Source organism: Pavona decussata, unplaced genomic scaffold (assembly GCF_977016875.1).
Source record: "Pavona decussata unplaced genomic scaffold, jaPavDecu1.1 SCAFFOLD_124, whole genome shotgun sequence".
Taxonomy (NCBI): Eukaryota; Metazoa; Cnidaria; class Anthozoa; order Scleractinia; family Agariciidae; genus Pavona; species Pavona decussata.
The window spans coordinates 1,685,001-1,709,073 of record NW_028145538.1 but is presented as its reverse complement, the minus strand read 5'-3'; the positions used below and the strand labels follow the sequence as shown (position 1 = coordinate 1,709,073).

The window sequence follows — 24,073 nt, the reverse complement described above, 5'->3', positions numbered from 1 at the left end:
TACATTCATTGTCATTTGAGGGCCGGTTGGAAAAATCAAGCGCCAGGGATCTAGGGATTATTTTCAGCAAACTTATGTACCTATTAACAAGTTGAATGCGTTGTAACCAGCTTTAAATCAATGTTATTTTCTTAACTAAGGAAGAAAATACTCAAAAAGACTCAGAAAATGCTGTTTAATTAGCTACGATAAAGGTCGTTTGGACAAACGCTACACGGGTTAGTGTTGAACTCCTGCGAAAAAGATGAAAATACCGCAGCGTTTGTTTGATGGAAGTTTCGTCTTCAGTGAACATGAGCAATACCACGTGTAGATGAAACCTTCTACTCGAAAATATGCCAAAGCGCCGGGCAAAATGGAATTTTATCTAATATCAGTGGTATCGAAGCGGCAGGTAAATACAACTCGGATACTACACTGTGGTTATAAAAAACGTAAACCTGTCATTAACGGTCATTAACCCTAGCTATCGACTGTGAGGTAGAAAATGTCGCTATTTCATAAAGCTTCATTTAAGAACTGAGCAAATTGTCACTCTTCTTTTTAGTGAAAAACGTACTAGTTGCGTGAAGTACAATAATGAAATTTGACGTTACGTTATCGGAAAACTTGCCACGGCAATCGGCTTTTACGAATTTTGCCGTGGCATTACTTAGATTAGTTATCACTCACTCTAACTGTGAATAATGAATTTTTTGTATAGAAATACAGAGCAATGAAAAACTGTTTAGAGTATTACATTTTGTATTGTAGCGATAACTTTGTCATTCTCTAGGGAAAATATATTATACAAACTAATAATAACTGTGAATAATTTTTTGTATAGAAATACAGAGCAATGAAAAACTGTTTAGAGTATTACATTTTGTATTGTAGCGATAACTTTGTCATTCTCTAGGGAAAATATATTATACAAACTAAATGTATTTCAAATGTGTTAACTAGTACTTGCGTGACCACTGGGGATATCAGTTCGAAGAAAATACACAAAAAAATTTGTTAGCACTTGACTATAAATGTTATACCCAAACTAGATTTCTAACATGTTGCAGTAAAATAACAGATCGTACCTCAAGTATTCCTATTATTGTAAGTTTCGATGTACCAGGACAAGAATTTGCCTCGAAATATTTCCTCATTTTTAAGTGTTCACATGCGAGGAGTTCAACAGTCGGCATGTTGTTGACAGGCTGTGATCTAGAAAACGTGCCTGCTTTGCACAGCCTCACAAACCCAAAAGTGATTTTACCGTCTGTAATTAGCTTTATTATTGAAACAAGTTCTTATTTAGTAAGATATATCATAAATACTTGGTTCTAGATGCACCATGTGGCAATGAAAAAAATTGGTTGAGATCTGGACGACCAGACACTTTGACCTTTTCAAATTTGGGGTTCCCTGATCTCACTCCCTAGTTAGACTTATTTTATTTAAGGTATATAAAACAATACAAAACTTATTAGATCATTAGATTTAGTTTTGGAACAAGAATTTTATAATTCTCCGGTAAAAATAACACACAAACAATAATTTATTGAAACATGTCATCTCGTCCTTGCGTGACCACTGGAATTTTTTGAAAAAAATTTGTCAAGAAATTCCATGTGTTTTATTCCGTCAAAGGCTGGCTTTTAAATTACCCAAGTTGAATTTTTTATAAGTTTCAGCACAAGAATAGAGCTTTTCTTTAGTGTAACTTTCATTGTAAATTTCGATGTACCAGGAAAAGAATTTTGTCCGCAAAGTTTCCATAATTTCAAGTGTCAACAAAAATGCTGAAAATAAGATTCTTCGGACTTTGAAAACTGCATGTAAATAAGAATCCTCCAGCAATATTTTCATAAGACTTCATAAGACTGTGTTCTCAGAAGGATGCCTAACTTAACTTCAAAAGATCGTTTTAATACGCTAATTAAGCCGTCTTCCTTCCCGAGCGATTTGAAAATGCACCAAATCGCGTCAAAATTTAACGCCGCCTGCGACGCGATCACGGCATTTCACATTATGCCGGAATTCTCGAAAACGAAAAATCTTTGGAAAGTTTTATTTTTATTTTCGTAAATAGTTCTCCAAAGGGATTCTTTTGACAAAATATGAGGAAATCCGAAATTTCAGTTTTGACCGCGAGTTCTCGATATTCCCAGTCAGCCGCTCTTAAACGTGTTTAAGCCTTGGTGTGAATGGGGCATAAGCCTCTTATCAATTCATTTATAAACTGCTTTTTGTGTGGCGTTCGTCTATTACTGGGCACTTTTCAGCTATCTGAACATGTTTCTCCTTGCAACGTCAACATGGAAACATTCTTGAGCCCAAACAGCCACCGATTGCTCCCGACTAATTTTGTCATCCTATTTGCAACGAGGTCTAAATTGTAATTAAGGATTCCTCGCCACTTCGTATTTTACTTCCACTTTTTGTATTTATGTTGCATGTGTCGCAAATAGATTAAACTTGTCAAAACTGGAGTTTTGTAAGAGTTGTGAACGAGCGCTAAGTACGCGCGATGTCCTGGGAATGGTGACGTTATAAGCTTCATTTCATGGAGTTTTGACGGATTCACCTTGATGAATTAAAATTCTAGCTAGGCTCCAATTTTATGTGGAATAAAACAAACAAAATTTATTATTCAAATACGAAACTCCTTCTTTTGCTTAATCTCTAAGCCTTGGAGCCAAGTAAGAATTTTAATATATCTAAATTGACCTATTGTTAAAATTTCTTAATTTAAATAAACCTGCAGGACCACCCTTGAAGTATGAAAAACGTTGACTCAGAGGGTAGGGGGGGGGGGGAACAGGAAGAAAACGCAGATCGAGTGCAGCGAAAAAGGCAGAAACTGGGCGGAAAACTGCGTTTACCAGAGCAAACGCGGTAAGTGAAAGAAAATAAACAAATTATATAACCGGAAAAGACAGAAAGCATCAATCGCTAGGAACGGAGCTGTTCCTCCCAGCGTTCCCTTCATCTCCCCTGGCCTCTCGTCCTAACAGAATGGCTAGCTCACACTTTCCTCGTTGAATTGCTTCAGTGAATCAGCCATTAAAGGTGATGCAGTTTTATTTGTATTCTTTGTTACATAACTTGTTTTAACAATTGTCAACTTTTACACAAGAAAGGCTGAGGAGGACAAAGCCAAGAGCATATCAACCGAATTGATGTACTGTCACCTACATTTTCAAAAACAAAACCATGCATCGTACAAATTGAGTTGTTACTTTAGTTAATACTTGTAAAACCATTGTCACACTACAGAAGACTAAGGAAAGGTTGGCGTTTTTGGTTGACCGTAAAGCGTGATGTTTCGAATCATCATTTTCAAAAATCAACCAAAGTAGTAGTAAACTTTTCCCTGTTAAACCCTGGTCATTTTCATCGGATCATCTTCTTCTTCTTCGGCCTCCACATCAAGTGCGCCGTCGTTATTTCTCAGCGGTGTCTCTTCGTTTGCGTCATGCTCAGAGAAGTTGATGTCGTCACGTGACAAGTGGTTGACGATTCCCGCGCCAAGTGCGTCACCCATGACGTTGACGCATGTGCGGAAACGATCCCTTAAAAAATAACAATAATGTTAGACCACCTCTCACAATGGTCAAGCTGGATAATGCACACAAAAATATTGGACTCTGCTTTTTCATATTTTCAAAAAACTCTGAATTGGGTTTTATTTTAAACAGAGAGGAACTGATCCAAGACCAAGATAATAAAAGATTTTGTAGATGTGTGTCCTGCATCAAAGTCTGCACACTTGCACCATGCATTTACACCAAAATGTAGCCACTGTGTACTGTGTTACGCTGCGTACTGATGAATGCATAGCTGGAGCTGTTCGGCTTCTGAAGCAGATACAACACTCGTACGGATGGGCGGTTCGAAATTTGCCTGGATGTCAAGGGTAGTTTGATCAAAATGAAGCCCCCCCCCCCACCCCCCCGCCGCCGTCACTCCCCCCGCCCGCCCGTCAGTCGCCGCTTTATGTCCACATTTTCTTACGTGGATCCCATACAGTGCCGATAGAGAAATGGCCCCAGGGAGCACAACAGAGTCTTCCGGTGTATAGATCTTTAGTTGCTTTTTAGGACATTGAGAAATACTGCATTTGAAGTCAGTATATTTTTCTGTATTAAATAGTGGATCAGGAGATGTGGTGTATGTTAAAGTGCTAAGTGAACCCATGACTTCCCACTGAGTGTTATCCCTAGTAAAGAAATCGGAGACTGCAAGAGGCACATCATTTTGGCGGGAATCGAAACACGGCTTTCGGATTTCATCGTTCATTGCTCTACCTAACCTGAAAATACGGGAGCAAGTCGTGGGTGATTATGGTGGTAATTTCGGCAATGTGAATGTGTAGAGTACAAATAAATGATGTGCCACATTTGCATTTATATTACATTTCTATTTTTATCTACTTTTTGACATTTATCAGAAGAAATACACTCTTTTTAATAAGAAAGTATAATTTTGGGGCTGAGGCTGAACGTTCTTAATTTTTTTGGCAATTTGAGGCTGAAAAGTTCTTTCTTAAGTTATCTGTTATAGTATTTTAATTAAATCTATGCGGACGTGACCAAGACACCTATTATTTGGGTTAACTGGAAAATATAGACTGGTTTTTTTTACATGTATTATTTTGTCCGTATTGATATGGCTGTTAGTTAATCTCGGCCTCAACTTTCCTATAAACAAAGTTCTTGTATATGTAAAAAAGAGTGTACTTGTACAAACTTACAGGAACCAGTCAATAGCCAGAATAAGCCCGATGTCCTCAGTCGGTAGATTCACGGCTTGGAGAACAATAATCATGGTAACCAGGCCTGCTGATGGTATGCCAGCCGCGCCAATGGCTGCTGCTGTTGCTGTCATACTGGCGGGAAAATCGAGGCAGAAAAAAATGAAAAATGTCAAGTAAAATTTCCCACTTTCGAATGTAAGAGTGCATTCTGATTATTCTTACTCCGGTTCAGGAATGACAGATTTTGCTTATTCCATTAACCTAGACTACCTTCTCAAATGAAGGTAAAACCTTTCATTCTGAGTCAGAACTGTATTCCATTTCTGCTATATGAGGTAGATTTAACGGAATACTGATATGATCATTTCGAAAGCTCGCTCGCAGCTGGCAGCTTGCCTCTCTTCCAGAGAATACGAGAGTCGCTTAAAGCGCATGGAAACCTCAGATCGAAGGAAAGCAAGGGATTGATTGACTTCAATTTCGTTTCGTTTGGTCAAATCAGAGAGAGTACAGATAAGAATGAGCCATTCTTTCCTGCGTCCTGGTCGAACGCATCTTACTTACACTGTGGTCACAATCTGTCCCGGTGCAAGGTGAACGCCATTCAGCTGTGCAATCCAAATTGCGCTCACACCTTCGTACAGCGCCGTTCCGTCCATGTTGACGGTAGCGCCCAGTGGCAGAACGAAACGGCTGATGCGATGGTCGATGCCGTTCTTGTCCTCTACGCAGCGTATGGTGGTTGGCAAAGTTGCTGAACTGAGATAAAGACAAGTTACAGGAAGTTCAGTTTATCATCCGCAGAAATACAACTTAAATTTGACTTTTCTTTAGAAATATCCGTCTGATTGAAACCTATTCAACAATAGAGTTTGGCAGTAAGAAAATGTCAAAACAACCTGTTTCCGCTGGTGTGGGATAACAGTTTGTGACAAGCGACTTGATGTTAATTGGACAATAATTAATTGCTTGAAGAAACTGGAGGATGTGTTTCCACCGTCAACAAAAACATCAGTGTGAATCATTCTCAAGTGTGAACTCTTGCATGACGTCTCCTTTGACTTATTAATGTCGCCCATATTTAAGCGAACGTTCGTTTAGCACAACAAAATGTCATTTTCAGACGAGGCGAAATGTCGTAAAATTTCGATAAAATTTCGCGTGAACGAAAGCGAAATTCGGCCGGTGAATTATGTTCACACTACTTTTCACATAGTACTCGAGAAAATTCAATTCTTTCTTCAGCATATATAAAGCAAAACTTCCGATCAAAACATTATTCTGCACGGTAAAATAATAGAATAAATAGATTTTGTTTCTTCAGTGACGTGCTCGAGAGCCCACGATCTGTTCACTAACCTCGAGTCTGTGCCGAAAGCGGTTACCATTGCTTCACGCATGCCCTTCATAAACCTGTAAGGGTTTTTACGTGTTATGGCCACGTAAATAATAGGCAGCACAATGAGCACATGGATCAACAGACCCACAATGACCGTCACCATAAACATTCCCACCAGCCTCAGCGCTTCCAGTATGTCATCCATGGCGGCCAACTTGGCAGCGATCATGCTACAGATTCCTATGGGGGAGTACCTGGGGGAAAAATTGCATTGCTCTTTATCAGAACAGAGAGAATCCACCATACTAGCAAAGATGGCGTCTGGTGCATTTACCCATAATTCTTAGCGTATGAAAACCTTACAAACGCTCATAAAAACGCACAGGAAAGTTCTAAAAACTTAAACCTAACATACACAATGTTGTTAGTACAGGGACGAAATTCGCAAAAACTATTGCTTTCTATGTGCTTATTGGTACACTATGAACTTTGCACGCAACACTTTGTGTTTCGTAGCTGAAGTCCCCGTTGCTTTTAAATTGGAGTGCTTAAAGGCAAACACAAATGGCCTCGTTTTGGATTGCCACACTGATCAATAAAAGACCTACCACATTACCAAGGAGACCATGTTCATCACAACCTCGTTCAAAGTCTCAAAGAAAGCTTTCAACGGTGTCCCCTTGTCACCCATCCTACCAAGAACAATCCCGAACACAATCGAGAACATCACCAAGCCGAGAACATTCATCCCACCTTCACCAGCAATCTGTTGACCGTCTGGAACGGTCTTTGAAGCAGCGTAGACGACGCTTGTGATGGTGGTGTAGTTATGAGTGCCATTGTTGTACACAATCGTAGTTTCGTTTGGGTCAGTTATGGTGACGTCAACCGTTTTGTTGAAGTACTCAATCTTGGCTGGAAGCGACTTGTACTTTGTTTCTTTCTGATGAAGAATTAATAGGGTAATAAACGTATTGAATGACTGATTGACTGACTGACTGACTGACTGACTGACTGGCTGACTGACTGACTGTCTGACTGACTGACTGACTGACTGACTGACTGACTGACTGATTGACTGACTGACTGACTGACTAACTAACTAGATGAATGAATCGATCATGGCTGACGATTCTACAGTTTGACTTTCGGACTGACTGGTCAGCTGATCGATACCGATCAACCACCTGACTGATTAATTGGCCAACTGTTGAAGAGTTTCACCAGCTGACTGACTAAAATGCGGCTACCTAATTGAGTGACTGGGTCTGACGGACTGACCGACTGATCGACTAACTGCCTGACTGAGTGGTTGGCTGGTTTGTCTGACTGACTGACTGACTGACTGACTGACTGACGTGGCAGCCTGCCTGCCTGCCTGGGTGGTTGGCAGGTTTGTCTGACTGACTGCCTACCTGCCTGCCTGCCTGCCTGCCTGCCTGCCTGGGTGGTTGGCTGGTTTGTCTGACTGACTGACTGACTGACTGACTGACTGACTGACTGACGGACTGACTGACTGATACAGTTGATGGCTGAAATATGTAAAATGGTTCCTAATTCTAAACGAGAATGAACAGTTGTGTAGTATTTTATACCTGCCTGAAAGTTGCTTCGACAATATTCTTTGGGAAACAGCTCCTGCAGCGAAAAAAGGATTAAAAACGTTGTTTTCTTTTTTGTTTCATCCTTTCATTTACAAGCTTGAAACATTGTTTCCTTTCTTTTAAGAGGACCCTTCTGTAAACCAATTTTGTTGTGAAATAAATGTGATGGTCTATTTCCAGCCTGTTGAATGAATGAGAATGATGTATTATTCTAGAAAGTGAAGCAGGCATACTCGGATAATAGAAATCCGAGTATGCCTGCGTCACTTTCGAGAATAATACATCATTCACCTTTGTGATGTTGGCATCCTCATTTAAGATTACCCTCAATTTATTCATTTCACTGGCCTTCTTTGATTTCATCTCATTGTCCGAATATATCCGGGAGTGGATAAATATAACTGAAACTGGAAAAGGACAATCTTCTCACCCACCAATATCCCCAAGAATTGCTTGGGGTTAAAAAAAAGAACAGAAAAATGACAAAGAGCTCAGTAGCTTTCGTTTGTATGGCACACTTTAGGATTTCATCCACAAACTCAAAGGTAGAAACCCCTTGTACAGCATAATAAACAGCACCACAGGCAAGTGCTGCTCAGTAGCTTTCATTTGAATGGTCACACTTTAGGATTTCATCCACAAACTCAAAAGTTAGAAACTCCTTGTACAGCATAATAAACAGCACCACAGAAAAGTACTGCTTGGTGGCTTTCATTTGTATGGTCACACTTTAGGATTTCATCCACAGACTCAAAAGTTAGAAACTCCTTGTACAGCATAATAAACAGCACCACAGAAAAGTACTGCTTGGTGGCTTTCGTTTGTATGGTCGCACTTTAGGATTTCAGCCCCACACTCAAAAGTTAGAGAACAGCACCACAGGAAAGTCCTGCTAACTGATTTTCAGTTGAATGGTCACACTTTAGAAACTCCTCTGACACAAAAGTAAGAACTACCTTGCACAGCATATTATAACATAGCGCACGTGCATCCTAATCTAATTCCTATTGGCGTCATCATGGTACATTACTCAACATACGCACGGCCGTGCGCGTCCATCCGATGACGTGTGCAAGTCAGATGGGGAAGCATGCGCGCGCTATGTTATAAAAAACTTTGTACAGAGAGACAACACCATGAAAATGTATATTTATAAGAGCTTGTCGAAATTTAATGAGACGTTAAGATTAAACCGAAATGAGAAACCACTTTTTTTGTACAGAGAATTTTGTGATTCATCAGGAACAAAACCTGTTTTCACGAATCGTTTACTTTATTTTTACTATGTTATAAAAGAATTGGTTCATGCTTTTAGCTGTGCGTATAACAAGTTATGGATGCACCTGGGAAGTTTGGAGAGCACTCAAGACGATTTGCTCTCGGCTACGCCTCGAGCAAGTCTTACCCTTCGCTCTCCAAACTGCACGCGTGTATTCATAACTCGATATGTCCACGCTAAGCATGAACCAATTCTTAAATGAATGACAGCTCTTGCGGATTTTATCCACAGACTCAGAAGCTGAGAATCACGATGTATGGTAGTCATAAACAGTACTACAAGAAACATAAAAAAAATTAATAATAATAAAAAATAAATTAACTGAAACTCCCTCACTCACTCACGCACTGACTCACTCACTCACTGACTCACTCACTCACTGACTCACTCACTCACTCACTCACTCACTCACTCACTCACTCACTCACTCACTCACTCACTCACTCCGTCACTCACTCACTCACTCACTCACTCACTCACTCACTCACTCACTCACTCACTCACTCCCTTACTCACTCACTCACCACTCACTCACTCACTCACTCACTCACTCACTCACTCACTCACTCACTCACTCACTCACTCACTCACTCACTCACTCACCACTCACTCACTCACTAAACTGCATCTGGGGGTTACAAAAAAAATGAAAAAAAAAGAAAAGAAAAGACATAAATAGCGCCAAAATGAAACCCTGTCCAACAGCCATAACAATTAGCATCATAGGAACATACGATGAAATGTCAGATAATACCCGGGAAGAGAGGTACTCCCCTTTTTAAGCTATATAGGTATGTGCGGCTCCAAAGGGTATGATGTGTTTTTTTAGCCTTTTTGATCTGAAATAGGGGATGTATTTTGCAAAAAAGAGCAAAGCTAATTTTACGGTTAGGAAAAATATATTTTCCAATATTTCGAAGGGCACAGCCTTTCTTCTTGAGGATCTCAGAAATTAACCCTAAGGCAATGGCGTTACAATTTCAAACAGGAGGGGATGCGATAAGGTCCCAAAAATGGTGGTCCTTACAAACACAGATACTGGTTTTTACGGGATATATATTTTAACCATTATGATCTGAAAGTCTGAAAATGGGAATAGTGGATTGTACAGAAACGGGTTTGGATTTAAGAGACCAGGGGCCCGTTTCTCTAAAGTCCCGGTAACATATCACCGATAAGTGTCTTTGGTGATAAATGTTGCTTAACACAAGTCAATTTTTGTTAGCTTTGAATACTAAATTTTAAAATCTTATAATTCTATGAAAACATTGGCCAAGTACCTTGTCTCTAATCACTGTGTAATCGGTGAAAAAAAAAACAATATACTTATCGAGCCCGGTAAGTTACCGAGACTTTCGAGAAACGGGGCCCAGGTCTGAAAATAAGTGCGAATTTTTGAGGCCAGGGGCCCGTTTCTCGAACGTCCCGGTAACTTATCGGGCCCGATAAGTGTCTTTGGTGATAAATGTTTCTTAGCAGAAGTCCATTTTTGTTAGCTTTGAATATAAATTTTAAAACCTTATAATTCTATGAAAACATTGGCCAAGTATCACGTCTCTAATCATTGTGTAATCGGCGAAAAAACATTTAAAAATATACTTATCGGGCCCGATAACTTACCGGGACTTTCGAGAAATGGGCCCCAGGTCTGAAAAACGGTACCAGAAAATTACATATTTTGTTCTGAAACAGGGTCAGGGTTTGGAGTACCGAGCCGCACACCGGCGAACCCCACCAAAAATTCGGAATTGTACCCCCCCCCCCCCCTCCCTGGGGACCTGAGTAATAGCTATATAGGATGTCGAAGATTTGAAAAACTAATGACTTGCTCTACATTTAAAGGAATATTACAATCTCCTAGCGAGACGAGACAATGTTGTGCAAATAAAAGCAAAATTATTGTTTGTTCTCAGAATTTTGTTTTCAAGGAAAGAAGTTAAGATTAGAAATCTGCCAAAATTATAATGTTTCAGAACTTTCAAATAGGCTACGGCGATATTGCGCTTTGAGTGAGCAGTGTGTCGTGTTTTCTGTTTAACTTTTAACTTTTTACCAAAATTGTGAATTCAGATCTATTTTTCAATGATAAAAACAATAAACATTTTAGCTTTTGATGCTATAATTGTGTGAAAAAAAGCGCGAGTGACAGATGTGAAACAGCTTGAGCCAGAGTTCCCCTGACAAGAAAGAACTACAAACACATCATTAAAAATTACTTTATGAAAAACTCCTGGAGGACGGTTCTATATGTACTTCGAAGTTTGCTCAATTAGCGTTGACTTCATCAGCTGGAACAATTTTTAATTTTAATAGTTCTAACGTTAACGAAACATTGTTACCAGGATTTTGGTTGTAAACACTTAGCCCTCGTTTATTCAAAACAACATTGCTTAATTAACCGAACAAGGACTTTAAACATGACATGGCGGCAATAAAAAAAACCAAGGAGTTGTTTTTGCAAAGTTTTTGAAAACCTTAATTAAAATTTCAACTTTGCTATACCAAATGTATACAACGCCTTTTTTAAAAACTCGTTGTAAATTTGTTTTCGAAGGTTTTTGCAGTGTAAAAACAAATTATTTAAACTTTTGGGATGAAGATAAAATTCAAATTAAAGCTACTGAGGAGCATTATTCTTCATTTTCAGCTGTTTGTTAACCTGTACAATGAGGTTATGAATTTTTAGTCTGTGTGGCAAATGAAAGCTATTGAGCAGTACGTCGGTTTGAGTAGCAATAGTGCTTTGAAACACGAAATTCGAAAGTGTATTTTTTTGGTTGCTTATATAAAGGTAGTGAAAGAGTTAGAAAATGTGTTACCTTATCAAATCAAGGAATGAATCCAAATTGCGACGTGGCTTAGAAATCCTTTCGTCTTCCGTCTCGCCCTTGCTCCCAGATTCACCAGGGCGGATAGTAACGACAAGAACTATTCCAAGGACAACAGCCAGAAGAGTCGTGGCTAGATAGTACAACACGGTGCGTCTTCCAATTTTGCCGGTCGCCTTTGAATCCAGAGTTGCAAGCGCGCAAATCAGGCTGGCTACGATTAAGGGCAGGATTAACATCTTCAGCATATTCATGAACAGCTCGCCCGGAAAACCGATCAACATGATAGTGGTTGCCTTTTTCTCCGGATCCACGATGTCGTTGACGGAAGGATTCGCCGCGGCTCCGATTACGAAGCCGACGAACACACCAATTACGATCATGAAAAGCAGGATGTCCTGCTTCAAAACGCGCCAGATTTTTACCCAACAAGAGCAGCACTTGCCGGGCATTGCGGCTTCGTCTACTTTGCGCTTCATAACGTTGGAAGGCGTTTTCAAGTGATCGCGTTAGTCTCGACTTTCGCCTTGAATATCTTCACGCGTTCATAAGGCTTCCAGGGATGTGCTTGGTAGTTAACAAATTTTTTTTTCTCGACTTTCTTTGAATCCAGCTGGGAAAGATTTAACTTTCGTGATTTTTATATTAAATACGCGGTTTGAGGTCTTTATGTCACTATCCGTGGGTTGTTCATTAAAATTTTAAACCGGTAACCGTGACCTAAAGACACGTGTGTTCAAAACAAACTCCTGAAGTCATTAATGTCGCCAATTGTTAGAAAATTCATTGTTAAGGAATACTTTCAAAACAACCTTAAATCTATTGCAAACAAGAGAACTCGAGCTCCCTTGTGGCAAACGAGTGAAAGTATTGTTTTCTATTTCTGAGAAAAGCCCGTTAACAGTTTTCTCTTAATTGATGGCACGTGGCTTAATCCTTTATTTTCAGGGATTTTGGAAATAATATACCTTCACAACTGTTAGCATTTTTGCCTTTTAAGCTTCAGAAAAAGGCGAAATAACTCCTTTCTTTTTGTGTTTCATCATTTTTTCCCAAAATGCGAAGTGACTTCGCTCGGTATATGCTAACGCTTGGAACAACACCCAAATTGGTTTTTACCCAATAACTGAACAGTTATCGTTTAACATAGCGCGCGATAACTTTTAACGAAGCAATTCGTTACAGCAAAGCATGGCAAGTTTGTTTGTCTTTCTTCAAAACTTGCAATACATTGCTGGAACAAATGTTCTCTTAAAAATTGTCCCCACCGTATGTTGCGTAAATTGAATCGTCGCAAAAAATAGCAAGTATCGGGTAACATCAACCTTACACGGAAAGTGGAAGTGCTAAACATTACCTACAATATTAAACATGTTTCTAGTGTTACTCTTATGAATCAAACTGTAGCTTGGATTGACCTTCATGCGAAAACCCCCTCTCTGAGGTACAAATAACGACGATAAAAAAAACGCATTTAAATATAATTTTTTGTTTCAAGTTTGTTAGTTTTTATTCAAGAACGAAAATGACCTCGTGCTGTGTTCAACCAACACAGAGAATACAATGAAACTCCACGGGGAGGATCAAGCAGTCAAATATAACAATTTTACAATGAACAAAAGACACCAAGATAAAGAAAAGATTGCTTCTGCAGTGATCGTCAAATGTTGATAAAGGGGCAGAGGGGGGAGGGGTGGGTGTTGTTGAGGGAGGGGAGGATAGGTAATTTCCGGTGCGTGTGCGGAGTCGAGGCATGCCTCGACTCGACTCCTCAGGCAACGCATGGAGAGTATCAAACCACGTTCCGAAGTGGAAGTTTTTTAAAAGTTTTTTATAGTGCGCAAAAAACATGTATAATATGATATATTGCGCATTACAATTACAATAAATAGTAACATATACACGCGAAAATAATAGATGAGGTTGCATTAAAATTGCATTATTGTAAGAAGTACTCCCTGATTCTCTTTAAAATAAAGTACAATAAAAATATAAAAAAAAAATTGACAAGGTTAAAACTTAATGTAAATATAGTAAAGTAACGAAGAGTTAATAATGATAAGGTTACAATGTTGAAAAGTTTAACGCCGTAATTGACGTACTGGGAGGCTGGTAGAAGGAGCTTCACACATCAGTGCGGACGTTACTTGGAGATAAAGGACGGAACGTTCTGCTGAAGATGCAAAAATCAGTGATCTCAAGTACTGTCAACGTAGCGTTAAAGTCCCGTCTAGAAACCGGATTTCTTTTTTTCTCTGAAAAACGTAGCAAACGCTATTTAGTATTTTTTACGTAATGAACAAATATTGACGTTGACCGGGTTTTTTTTTTTTAGAACAGAAGTATTTTTTGAAATTTTATTCCTTTTTATGTTTTCTTTTAGGACTGCGCATTTTAATACCCGTACATTTTTTAATGCAGCCATTTTAAGCAGACTTTGCATAGGCTACGTCTTTGTGCTCCACCTAGACAGTTTTTTAACGCATCTTTACGTTTTAATACTGCAGAAATTAATAATACAATGAACATTTAGCGCACGTGTGGGCGATAATACCGTTTCAACTTCAGTTCTTAGCTTTTTATTCACAATATTATACATTCCACGAATCAGACCATAACTTCAATTTTAGTTGTTATTACGCCTGCTTTTGTGAATATTGAATTTAGTTATTGTAACGCGCATTTGATCATATTTCTCACGTTAATTTGCGCGATATAAGTAATACATTATTATCAATTATTATTATTAGTTAAGGAACATACGAAAAACGACGTTTTCGAAACAATGACAGTACATGACAATGTCAGAACAAATCACCACATTCTCAATTATTTACATATAAAAAAAGGTTGAAAACAAGACAAGACAAAACAAGACAAAGTCCCAACATACAAAAAAGTTCAGGCTATACTCTGCTCCGAACTGGCTTCAATCAAGCGACAGTCTCTGAGCTGCCTTTGTATGTCATATCCCAATAAAGGCCTCCGTACTTCTTCTTTTTCGCATACCTATGAAAACAATTAAAAACCTGATCAACATAAAAAATCTTTTTGCCTTCTCAATATATTTTTTATACTTTTTAAGCAGAAATGCCTGCCAGAACATTTTCAAAAGGAGGTCTTGCTGTACCTATAAAAAAGCAACAGTTGGGCCATGTCAGTAAAAGTGTGGGAAAGGAGCACAAGTTTGGTTTTATGTACCATTCAAATTTCGTACGTGAAAGGGTGAGGTTAGGAAGCCGTGGGCTGAACTTCCCTGTATGAATTAACAATTGATTCATGCGTCAGCGTGCTTCATCGAGATATGAAGCACGCGGGAAGTTTGGAGAGCACGAAAGATGCGTAAGAGTTGCTCGAGGCGTAGCCGAGAGCAACTCTAGCTTCTTGAGTGCTCTGCAAACTTCCCAACACCCCTTTAGTCTACAGTAGTTAAAGTTTCTAATTATGGAATACAATACACTGGTTGCCAATTAAAAATTTTCCAAAAAACAAACTTGAAAATTTGATCCTCGCGTTACATGGGAGAATTCTTTCCGCTTGCGAGGACATGTCGGTTTGTTTACGCAAGATTTACGCAGTTGTCACGTCTCAAGAATGAAAATAGAAAGAAAACAGACAACTGAAGCTTCCCTAAATGAAAAATCTACTCAATTAAGTCTTTGTTCTAAGAAGCAAAGGCGTACAATTTTTAATCCGAGACGATGAACGCGCAAGTGATTTGAAGGAACTGCAAGTCCATTTTGAAGTGAATTTATCGAACCGTGTGCACGGTTTTCAAAAATTTCGCAACAAAACTGTTAGGAATACGAAGAAGCTTTCAATTAGAAAAGTATTTAAGTACAAATTCACAATCAAACCTTTAATTTCTTGTGAATTGAATTCCCACAAGTACTCGAACGTTACCAAGAAAGTTCGTGGCGTATAATCAGTAAATAATGATCTGAAATGTCCTCTTGCTGATCGTCGGCTGGATAAAACAACAATATCTCCTTGAAGCACAATTTCTTCGCCGTTAATTATCGAATTTCCGCTTTTAAAACTATCGAGTATTCCTTAGCAGTCTTTCTTTCAGTTTATCGTTTCGAAAAGGTGTCTTTTCCCTCTGAGAAAGCGAAATTGGCGCCTGAAAATTAATAGTTTTGCGAGACACGATGTCACGGGCCTTGTTCTCTTTTTTCCTTTTCTTTAGGTTTTTTTCGGGAGTTAAAAACTCCAATCCCAAAGAAAAAGTGGGAAGAGCTTCTTCATCAGCTGGTTCCCTTGTTGTCATCTGTAGTTAAACGTTTTGCTGAAGATTTCTCCCGTTTTTTAATGCAAAATGGAGAAAGTCGCTCACCGAGTTCTCGAGGCATTTGTTTGCTGACGTCATCAGCGTGCACAATAGGAATATGAAGCACGCTCGCGCAATTGAATTTGATTGCACGAATTTACTAGCTATGTTATAAACTTTATTGATGTCAGGGGTAACCAAAGTCACTTCGGTGGATATTTGCTTAGTCCCTGTAAGGCCTTCTCCCAGGTCCTCACGGTCAATTCGTTTCGGTGACGTATCCGAGACGAACAGCCGCTTTTTTTTGCTCGGACCACGTGATCTGAAACCGATTGACCGAGATGAAAGAGAGGCCTTAGGAACTAGGCAAGGTGGATATCAGTTCGCAAGGCCTTAATAACTTCAGAAATTCGGATTTAGTTTTAAGGACATCTAAAGGTTTCTTCCGCAAAATGTCAGCTTAATATCTTGTAACACTAGAAAAGTTTAAACTATTTCCTTTCGTTTTCGGAGAAGCAAATATGTCGTTAAAAGTGCGAAAAGGAAAGGCCAGCTAGCATTTCGTGAAACAGTTAGTAAATTTGGGGAATAAAATTCAGTTCCCTTAAACTTTTTAAAGCATCCGAACAGAACAATTTGTATAAGCTCATACAAATACGTCTTTAAAGGGACCGTGTCACCAGTTTTTAGTGTGCCTTTGAATAGCGTAAAAACATATTTGTATTAATGGAAATGTTAAAATAATGGTTCAGTATTGTTAACAATTGCCTTACAAGTATAGATAAGCTAGTATTTGTTTTCTTTTGCTGCGGATGAAAATGGATTACGACTTGAAAAAATTGGCTACTTTTTTCAAGTTCTTCCTGTGTATTTTGAAGAAATTGTTGAAAACAGGTTTATAGTTTGTTCCTCATTGAAGAAATCAGTTGATATTTTACTCCCGGTGCTCTACGAACAATTTCATGAAAAGGTTCTACGTTAAATATTTGAGTAGTTTTGATCAAAATACAGCAAACCCTCCGCGACAGTGCTCCTTTAAACGGCACAAACGATCTGGGAACACAGAGGACATTTGAAGTATTTCCCTCAAATGTTCTTGTTGGGAGCCGCTGTTGATGTAGCCTGCGTTGCAGCCGGACTTGTCACCCAAGACCTATAGAGAACTCGATATAGGCCGTCTGCGAAACGGCTCCAAATGGCTTGTTCTGGTATCCCGCCGGTTTGCACGGATATCTGTAACCATTTCTGATTGGCTTAATTTCTAACGCGCTCTCTGATTGGACATTTTCCTATTAAGCAATCACGCAATACTCTACAAATACTCTTTCCACGGGCCACGGCTCTAAACGCTCGTTCCCAACTTTCTTCAGAAAAAGCCGTCATTTTCTTATTTGCAACGCTAAAATATTTCAAAACGATCTATCGATCAATCAAAGGGAAAACCCGGGGAAGAACAACAAGTACAAATCGTATTTTTAGGATCGCGGTTGGAGAGCAGAGTATTGCTCAATAAGGAACGACCAATCACAGAAAGCGTTAGAAATTAAGCCAATCAGAAATGGTTACAGATATCCCTGCAAAACTGCGGGATACCAGAACAAGCTTTTGGGAGCCGTTTCGCAGACGGACTATATCAGGGATTGATAGACTGTCTGCGACGCAGGCTATTGTTGATGTTGGCGGGTTAAATTTAGACCACAGCGGTTACTTTAAAGGGGAAGTATCATGGGTTTTTTTATATATCTTTTGTTAAAAATGATGAAATAAGACCTTCAATCACCTGCCAAATAATTCTAGAATGACGAGAGGAAAGAAATCAACTCATTTCTTGAAAGGAACAATCTGTTCTAGCGCATTTTGGAAACAAAAATGCGAGAACTTGAAAAACATTAGTCTAACATTTTCAATCCATACCGACCTGCTCTTTCTCTGCCGGGCCAGAGGCACTAATCGATGGTTTTATTGCACTGGGGTGATAATTCATAACAAACTTGACAATTATTTCGTTGTTTCTGCTGACAAACAAGCATTTTTGGGTTTTGAAATGACAGCAAATTTGCGTGATACTTCCCCTTCAAGGCGGATTTCCGTCTTAGCTGACGGAATGTCTGGTCTTTTCGGCTATTGTTTCATCACCATACCTGGGGTAGCTGTTGACCTTGGAACATCCTCTCAAAGAAGAACTTTGTGAAACTTCCACGAAAAGCAGCACTCAACAACAACAGCAGGCTATCCCAGTCACGTGACCCCTGCACTCTCCCTCCTTTCAACAGCGAGATACTCATGGATACCAAAGCTGTGTCGTAGAGAAAGAAGCCAAGATTTCGAACGAAGTACGCACTCAGAACGAAGCGAAACAGTGGCTTGAACAAGCGCTGTGCCGTGGACTCGTTGCGAAAACGATTTTCCACCCAGTTTACGTAGGTTTCGTGCTCGATGAAAATGACCGCGCTAGCTAGCAACGTGAGAAGAATCATTTCTGTTATCAGCGCTACGGCCTGCACGTTTATTTTTCCCGTATGATCCTTCCCGTGGACGATGTCCACGTAAAGAATTGAAAGAGTGTTAGTAACACAGAACAGACACCAAACCCAGAAATGCCCTACGCGAAGAACTGCGCAGAAGTATTGCTTGACACTGAATATTCTCCAAGAAAAGATGGCTGTTATTAGCAGAAGCGAGTTAATATCCTCCAATATTGTTCCTATCGCGTTGATAGTGCTGCTGACGTCTTGTCGGCCAAGTATGTTGTGCGTACAGTTCTCGATTGGAGTTGAATAGTAGAGACAAACCGCGGCTGGGATGAAATTCAACAGGTTGAATATAAATCTCAGGACTACAAAGAAGGCTTGAATATATGCTATAATCCAGGACATTACAGCGAATACACCGAGGGTCTTGAGTCGATTAAAGCACCACTGCTAATTAGCTCCTGTTTCTCGGAACTAGCTGTGGGGTACCGGGCAGTGTGGGTACAAAAGACACAAAAATGCAACCGATTCGATTCTTGCTAATAAATTCACAAAAACAAAACAGCACTGTGTCGAAACAAAATTATTTGTTCTTTGATATTGAGGCGAAACCGAAATAGCAAAATATTCTAATTTAAGAATGTAATCGAATTTATCAGTCTGTCAGGTCAATAAGCTGCTTTCGAAATATTAAAATTCAACTTGATATCGAGGTCGGAGGTTCAATTTCTTTTGTTCGTGTCCTCGTGGCCTCATTGTCAAGCTGAATTTTCATATATCAACGAGCCTATTATATTGAACTCGCTGGTTGTCATTAGTGTTGCGGTTTTTCTGGGAAACTTGTCTGTTTATTTGCGGAATGTTTTTCATACCCTCATCATATGAAAGTGCGAAATCTAAAATCGAACATTTTAGGGAGGTTTCGGCGAAAACATATTGCTTTATCAAGGAAACGTTAGACATCATTATCAGAATTATTACCTTTCAGTTATTGATCCTGAGATATTGGAAATCGGCCACTGGACGCAGACACTTTACTCGGAAACTCAACAACAACAACCCTGAATTGAGTACCGTTTCAAGATGGCGGTGTTGTGTATCATTGGCTGTATTTTCGCTATTCTGTGGCTAGCAAGACTAACGTTCACCCTTCTCTTCTTTGTTCCTGCAATGATCTGTCTTACAAACGAAACGACTACGGAGACATGTGGAAATGCTGTTTTTACCCAAGACTTAAAAAACGAGATTAACAAGGCCGGGACATTGGTCGAAGCTGGAAGCTCGTTTCTCATAATTTTACTGATATTTTGCTGGGAGAAATTTAACGTGGCAAACCTATTTCTTGCAGTTCCTCGTCTGGCTGTATTCTGGTTCTGGATAGGTTTATTTGCCCTCCAGACGCTCTCAATTGTTAACATGGATATAATACCGCGCAAGTGGGCTTTCCTTGGTGTGTGCTTACTCCTGGAATACACATCACTTGTTTTGCTCTCCCTCGCTCTTAAATTCATTGACAAATCTACTGTTAAAGCGTGGATAACCAAAAGAGTCGCCAGCCAACATTGGGCGATGTATTTGTATAGGCTTTATATTTTAACTCTGTGGATGTACTTGTTGCGGAATCTGGCCTTAGTGTTTTATGACATGGCTTTATTAACAAAGCGAATTGACAGACACGCTACTCGTAAACACATAGACAATGTTCTGAAACTTGCAACCATTGCATTCAGAAGCAGTTTCGTGCAGTTCTATTATGCTACCATATTTAGAAATCCGAACCTATCCACAGTGTGCAAAGAACAGAATCCGTCACGCGATGAAATATTTCCTATTGCATTTAGCGACGCCGCCGATAGACAGCGGGCGTTGACAGCATGGGTTCCTTACATAACGTAAGGTTGTGTTGATGGGCAGTCAGCATAGAGCTATTTCATTTTTAAAAACAGGAAGTTCTGGTATAAAAGGGGCCTGGCCTGGCCATTCTCACCTGTTAACAATCAACCATCAGAGCTTAAATAACTGACAAACAATATGGGTCTTTTTCCATGGCCCTTATCCAAAAAATTGGCTTCATTTTCAGTTAGATTAAATTTAGAAATACAGTTGCATTCTTTACTTGATAATGGTGCCAAGATGTCACCAAAACGTCGTTCCGTTTTTGTTTTTTTTTTTTAGTTTTCAGTACGTGAAGTAATACTTTTTTATTACCATATTCCTTTTGCTCATATTATTTACTTTGGGGCACCTACTCGATTAGTTCCATTAGCTATTTGGGTGTCCCAAACTTCACACAATTAACATAGTATTCAAAATTTTTTTCTTCCTTCATTTCTTTTTTTTATCTACTTTTAGTAACAATGAATGTAAATTACTTTTTTTAATTTATTTTTTCTCTTTGCTGTATATGCTGTGTCCTTTATACTAATGTGTGTGACCCAGTTATAAAAAAATGATCATCTCTGTAAAATTGACTGACATGACTATTAAAACTTGATTTTTATATTGCTGTGGTGATATTATGAAATTTTGAGGCATGTTTTTTCAGAGGACGCATGAATCAACAACTTGCCACGACTGAACGGCATCTAAATTTGCATCTCACGCCCACAAAGGCGTGAAATGAAGGAAGGGCTTGCCCTTTTTCTTGTTTAACGTTGTCAAAGCCTTGAACTTACTCGACCGAAAGCGGAAGGTAATATAGTAGCTCTAAAATCTTGGCCAGTAATTATTACGTTCGTCAGTTTCATAAAATAAATTAAAATATCATAAATATTTATTTGCGGAGTAAGCCATAGCTGAGTTGGGCAAATTTTACAATAAACTGCCCATACTTTCTCGCCAGGGTTCGCAAAAAAATGTCATAACTTTTTCTTGACTTTAGTTCCAATTCCATGACCTCAAAATTGACAAGAGGACTGGTGAAAATGCGTGAGAAAATGAATGAAATGCCGCACTGGCTGAATGTTTTGATGCTTGACTCGAAAGTTTCCTAAATTTCTTCACTTTATTTAACAACAATGTCTATTTCAACATTTGCTCTAAGAGCACAAAGGGCTCATCTTGAGAGCTAATGCTGTTTACAATAAATATTAAAAAAAAAAAATACGTTTACACGTCACCGACGATCGAACAAAACGAAAAGAAAACCAGAAACAAAAACAGAACAAAACAAAACAAAAAAACACAAACTATTGGAAGTTAGCGGAAACGGTTGGACAACCATCAGCTAAAAGCAAAAAAACAAACGGGAAAGATCTGAAATTCCACGACTTTTTCATGGTCCAAACAATTTTTTTTTGTTAATTTCTATGAGTTCACCATGCGTGGAGTGTAAATTTCAAATTCCAAGGCTTTTTATGACCATGTGAACCCTGTTTGCTTCCCTGTCGCGAAGGGTTTGAAAAAAGCTGTGTATACTTCGCACTTGTATTATAACATCAAGATGACATTGTTCTAACTGATGCTAACAATTAGGCCTTATGACGAGTTTTATACAGCTTTTCTTTTTAAATAAAGAAATACTTTTTGACACACATGAAAGGTCATATATAAGTGTTCATCTTCTAAAGTCATATTATGAACTTAGCTTGCTTTCCAGAGAACTACCTTGGAATATCGCAAAATGTCCTAAGAACATACCCAAACTGTATATTTGTTTTTCTTTTTTAAAGTGTGAATACGTTCTTCTTGGAAACGAACTTGTAAATAAAGGTACACATAACATCAGATACATATACGACGTTTAGTTCCATTTTTATAATACAATGACTAAAGTTTAATCGGCAGCAAAGCTGTTTGTAGTTGTTACTGATCGCAGTGATTAACGGTAAAATGGAACTATTCGGATTGCTGACAACTACAACATCTTGTGATCACTATGTTTCAATTAACAACTATTCCACGAGGGCGCGTTGGATGTGAGAAAATAGAAACAATCATTTCAAACCCAACAACCATGAGTGAAATGAAATATTGCTACATGTAGATCTCGTTGACTTTATTTTTATTATGGCTACTTTTTCTCGAGCATAGCCATAATGGTTGCTAAGCGAATCATAACTCTAGAATAGCATTATCCAATAATGCAGTTTGTATAGGTAATCACATGATTCCGAGTGCAATTTGGAATAAATAAGTACGAGTAAAATTTCAAAAGGCTAACAAAATTGCACGATCCCGCAGGGCGAGTGTAATTTGTGGAATCATGTGATAACCTACTTTGTGTGAGAGAAATCATGTAATATACAAACAAAAATTTCAAATGAGCTTTTGTTTATTTCTTGTCCGTCAGCTAATGCTCCGCCTACATGTCTTTGATTGGTTTCAAAAATGACAAGCTTGATTGACATTAATTACGTACGGAAAACATGCATAAAATACCATCACTCTAAAAAGAGCAAGTTTTCAAATCACAAAGCATAATTTTAAGCCAATGTTAAAAGAAGTCTGAAGTCAATCACCCTCCTCGGCATGTTTTCGAACTGACTGGATTTCAGGAGCCGGTGCTTGGCAGACAGTCCAGACTGGCGTGTTTTAGTCTGGTTCTCAATGAATTCAACGTTTGTTTTCGTCCAAGCCGACATGGAAATCTTCAACATGATGCTCTACGCCAAAATATTGAGTCAGGAGCTACCAAACCGTTTGTACCAGGACTTGTTCTTCAAAGCGTTTTGCATTTCCACAGCTCATTTATTTCAGTGTTTGTCAGACTTCCGAGACTTGTTCGGCCGCTTGACTTTAAGCTACCTTTGTTGTCGCAATAGTCGAGGTTTACCTTCAAGAACTTGCAAATGAAAATAGGCGCAGATGACCAGATGAAAGCCAATTTTTTGGGCAGGGACTTGAATGACCCCTACTGACAAAATCAGTGTGGAAACGCAAGAAGTTCATTTTATGTATGGTTCCCAAGCTATCAGAGGCTGTGCACTGTCAGCGGATTCTCCACGTGCTATTGGAAATATTTGGTCACGTGATGGAGGCTGTTCTTGGCAGACTGGTGAACGTTTTGAGTTACGAAATATAAGGGCGTAGAAAAACTGGACAAAACTGCTTCTTGTAGTAACGTCTGCGATTAGAAGGATATTGTCTATGTGTTTATGACTGGCGTGTCTGTCGATCTTCTTCGCTAGAGTAGCCATGTCATAAAACAGCAAGGCCAGATTACGCAACAAGTACATCCATAAGGTTACCTGGTAAAGATAGTACAAATAGCTCGCCCAGTGTTCGCTGGTGACTGTTCTATGAATCCATGACCTCACGGTTGATTTCTCGATAAATTTTAGAGCGAGGGAGAGCACAATTAGAGTTGCGCTCTCCAAGAATATACACACCCCAAGAAGAATCCACTGAGCCGAAAGAATATCCATGTTGATAGATGAAATAGTTTGAAGGGAAAATAAACCTATCCAGAACCAAAATACGGCGAGACGAGGAACCACGAGGATGAAGTTTACGACCTTAAATTTGCTCCAACAAAATATCAAGAGAGTTATCAGAAAAGAGCTGCCGGCTTCGACCAATGTCCCCGCCATGTTTATCTCGTCTTTCAAG

At 39.1% G+C, this 24,073-nt stretch overlaps 4 protein-coding genes across 6 annotated transcripts in view; 1 reads left to right on the top strand and 3 right to left on the bottom strand.

Annotated features, from left to right (window-relative positions):
- LOC146469399 (excitatory amino acid transporter-like) overlaps nucleotides 1–12,670 on the bottom strand; it is a 56,200-nt gene extending 43,530 nt beyond the window's left edge. Inside the window, exons 1-7 of one of the 2 annotated variants that reach the window (XM_085123440.1) lie at nucleotides 11,774–12,661; nucleotides 7,667–7,709; nucleotides 6,680–7,014; nucleotides 6,092–6,325; nucleotides 5,297–5,491; nucleotides 4,730–4,864; nucleotides 2,938–3,548 (exon numbers count right to left, since the gene is read on the bottom strand). In XM_085123440.1, the coding sequence (XP_084979566.1) occupies nucleotides 3,353–3,548; nucleotides 4,730–4,864; nucleotides 5,297–5,491; nucleotides 6,092–6,325; nucleotides 6,680–7,014; nucleotides 7,667–7,709; nucleotides 11,774–12,261 (1,626 nt within the window). In that variant the 5' untranslated portion in view covers nucleotides 12,262–12,661 and the 3' untranslated portion in view covers nucleotides 2,938–3,352. Of the gene's footprint in view, nucleotides 1–2,937; nucleotides 3,549–4,729; nucleotides 4,865–5,296; nucleotides 5,492–6,091; nucleotides 6,326–6,679; nucleotides 7,015–7,666; nucleotides 7,710–11,773 lie in introns of those variants that run through there. The other variant, XM_085123439.1, reaches the window with a different exon arrangement.
- A 357-nt stretch (nucleotides 12,671–13,027) lies between these two features.
- Nucleotides 13,028–18,928, bottom strand: LOC146469398 (uncharacterized). Of its 2 annotated transcripts, XM_085123373.1 has the most exons (3): nucleotides 18,194–18,928; nucleotides 14,676–14,791; nucleotides 13,028–14,037 (listed from the first exon to the last, which is right to left on the bottom strand). In XM_085123373.1, the coding sequence occupies exons 1-2, from the start codon at nucleotides 18,926–18,928 to the stop codon at nucleotides 14,684–14,686; spliced, it is 843 nt and encodes a 280-aa protein (XP_084979499.1). In that variant the 3' UTR covers nucleotides 13,028–14,037; nucleotides 14,676–14,683. The 2 variants fall into 2 exon arrangements, with proteins under 2 accessions (XP_084979499.1, XP_084979498.1); XM_085123372.1 differs by lacking the exon at nucleotides 13,028–14,037 and having other exon boundaries at nucleotides 14,346–14,791.
- A 678-nt stretch (nucleotides 18,929–19,606) lies between these two features.
- Nucleotides 19,607–21,025, top strand: LOC146469397 (uncharacterized). The gene has a single exon (XM_085123374.1). It carries the CDS (start codon nucleotides 19,607–19,609, stop codon nucleotides 20,417–20,419), a length of 813 nt encoding a protein of 270 aa, XP_084979500.1. The 3' UTR covers nucleotides 20,420–21,025.
- A 696-nt stretch (nucleotides 21,026–21,721) lies between these two features.
- LOC146469396 (uncharacterized) overlaps nucleotides 21,722–24,073 on the bottom strand; it is a 2,938-nt gene continuing 586 nt past the window's right edge. Inside the window, exon 1 of the mRNA XM_085123272.1 lies at nucleotides 21,722–24,073. This exon is cut by the window's right edge and continues 586 nt beyond it. Within this exon, the coding sequence (XP_084979398.1) occupies nucleotides 23,410–24,073 (664 nt within the window). The 3' untranslated portion in view covers nucleotides 21,722–23,409.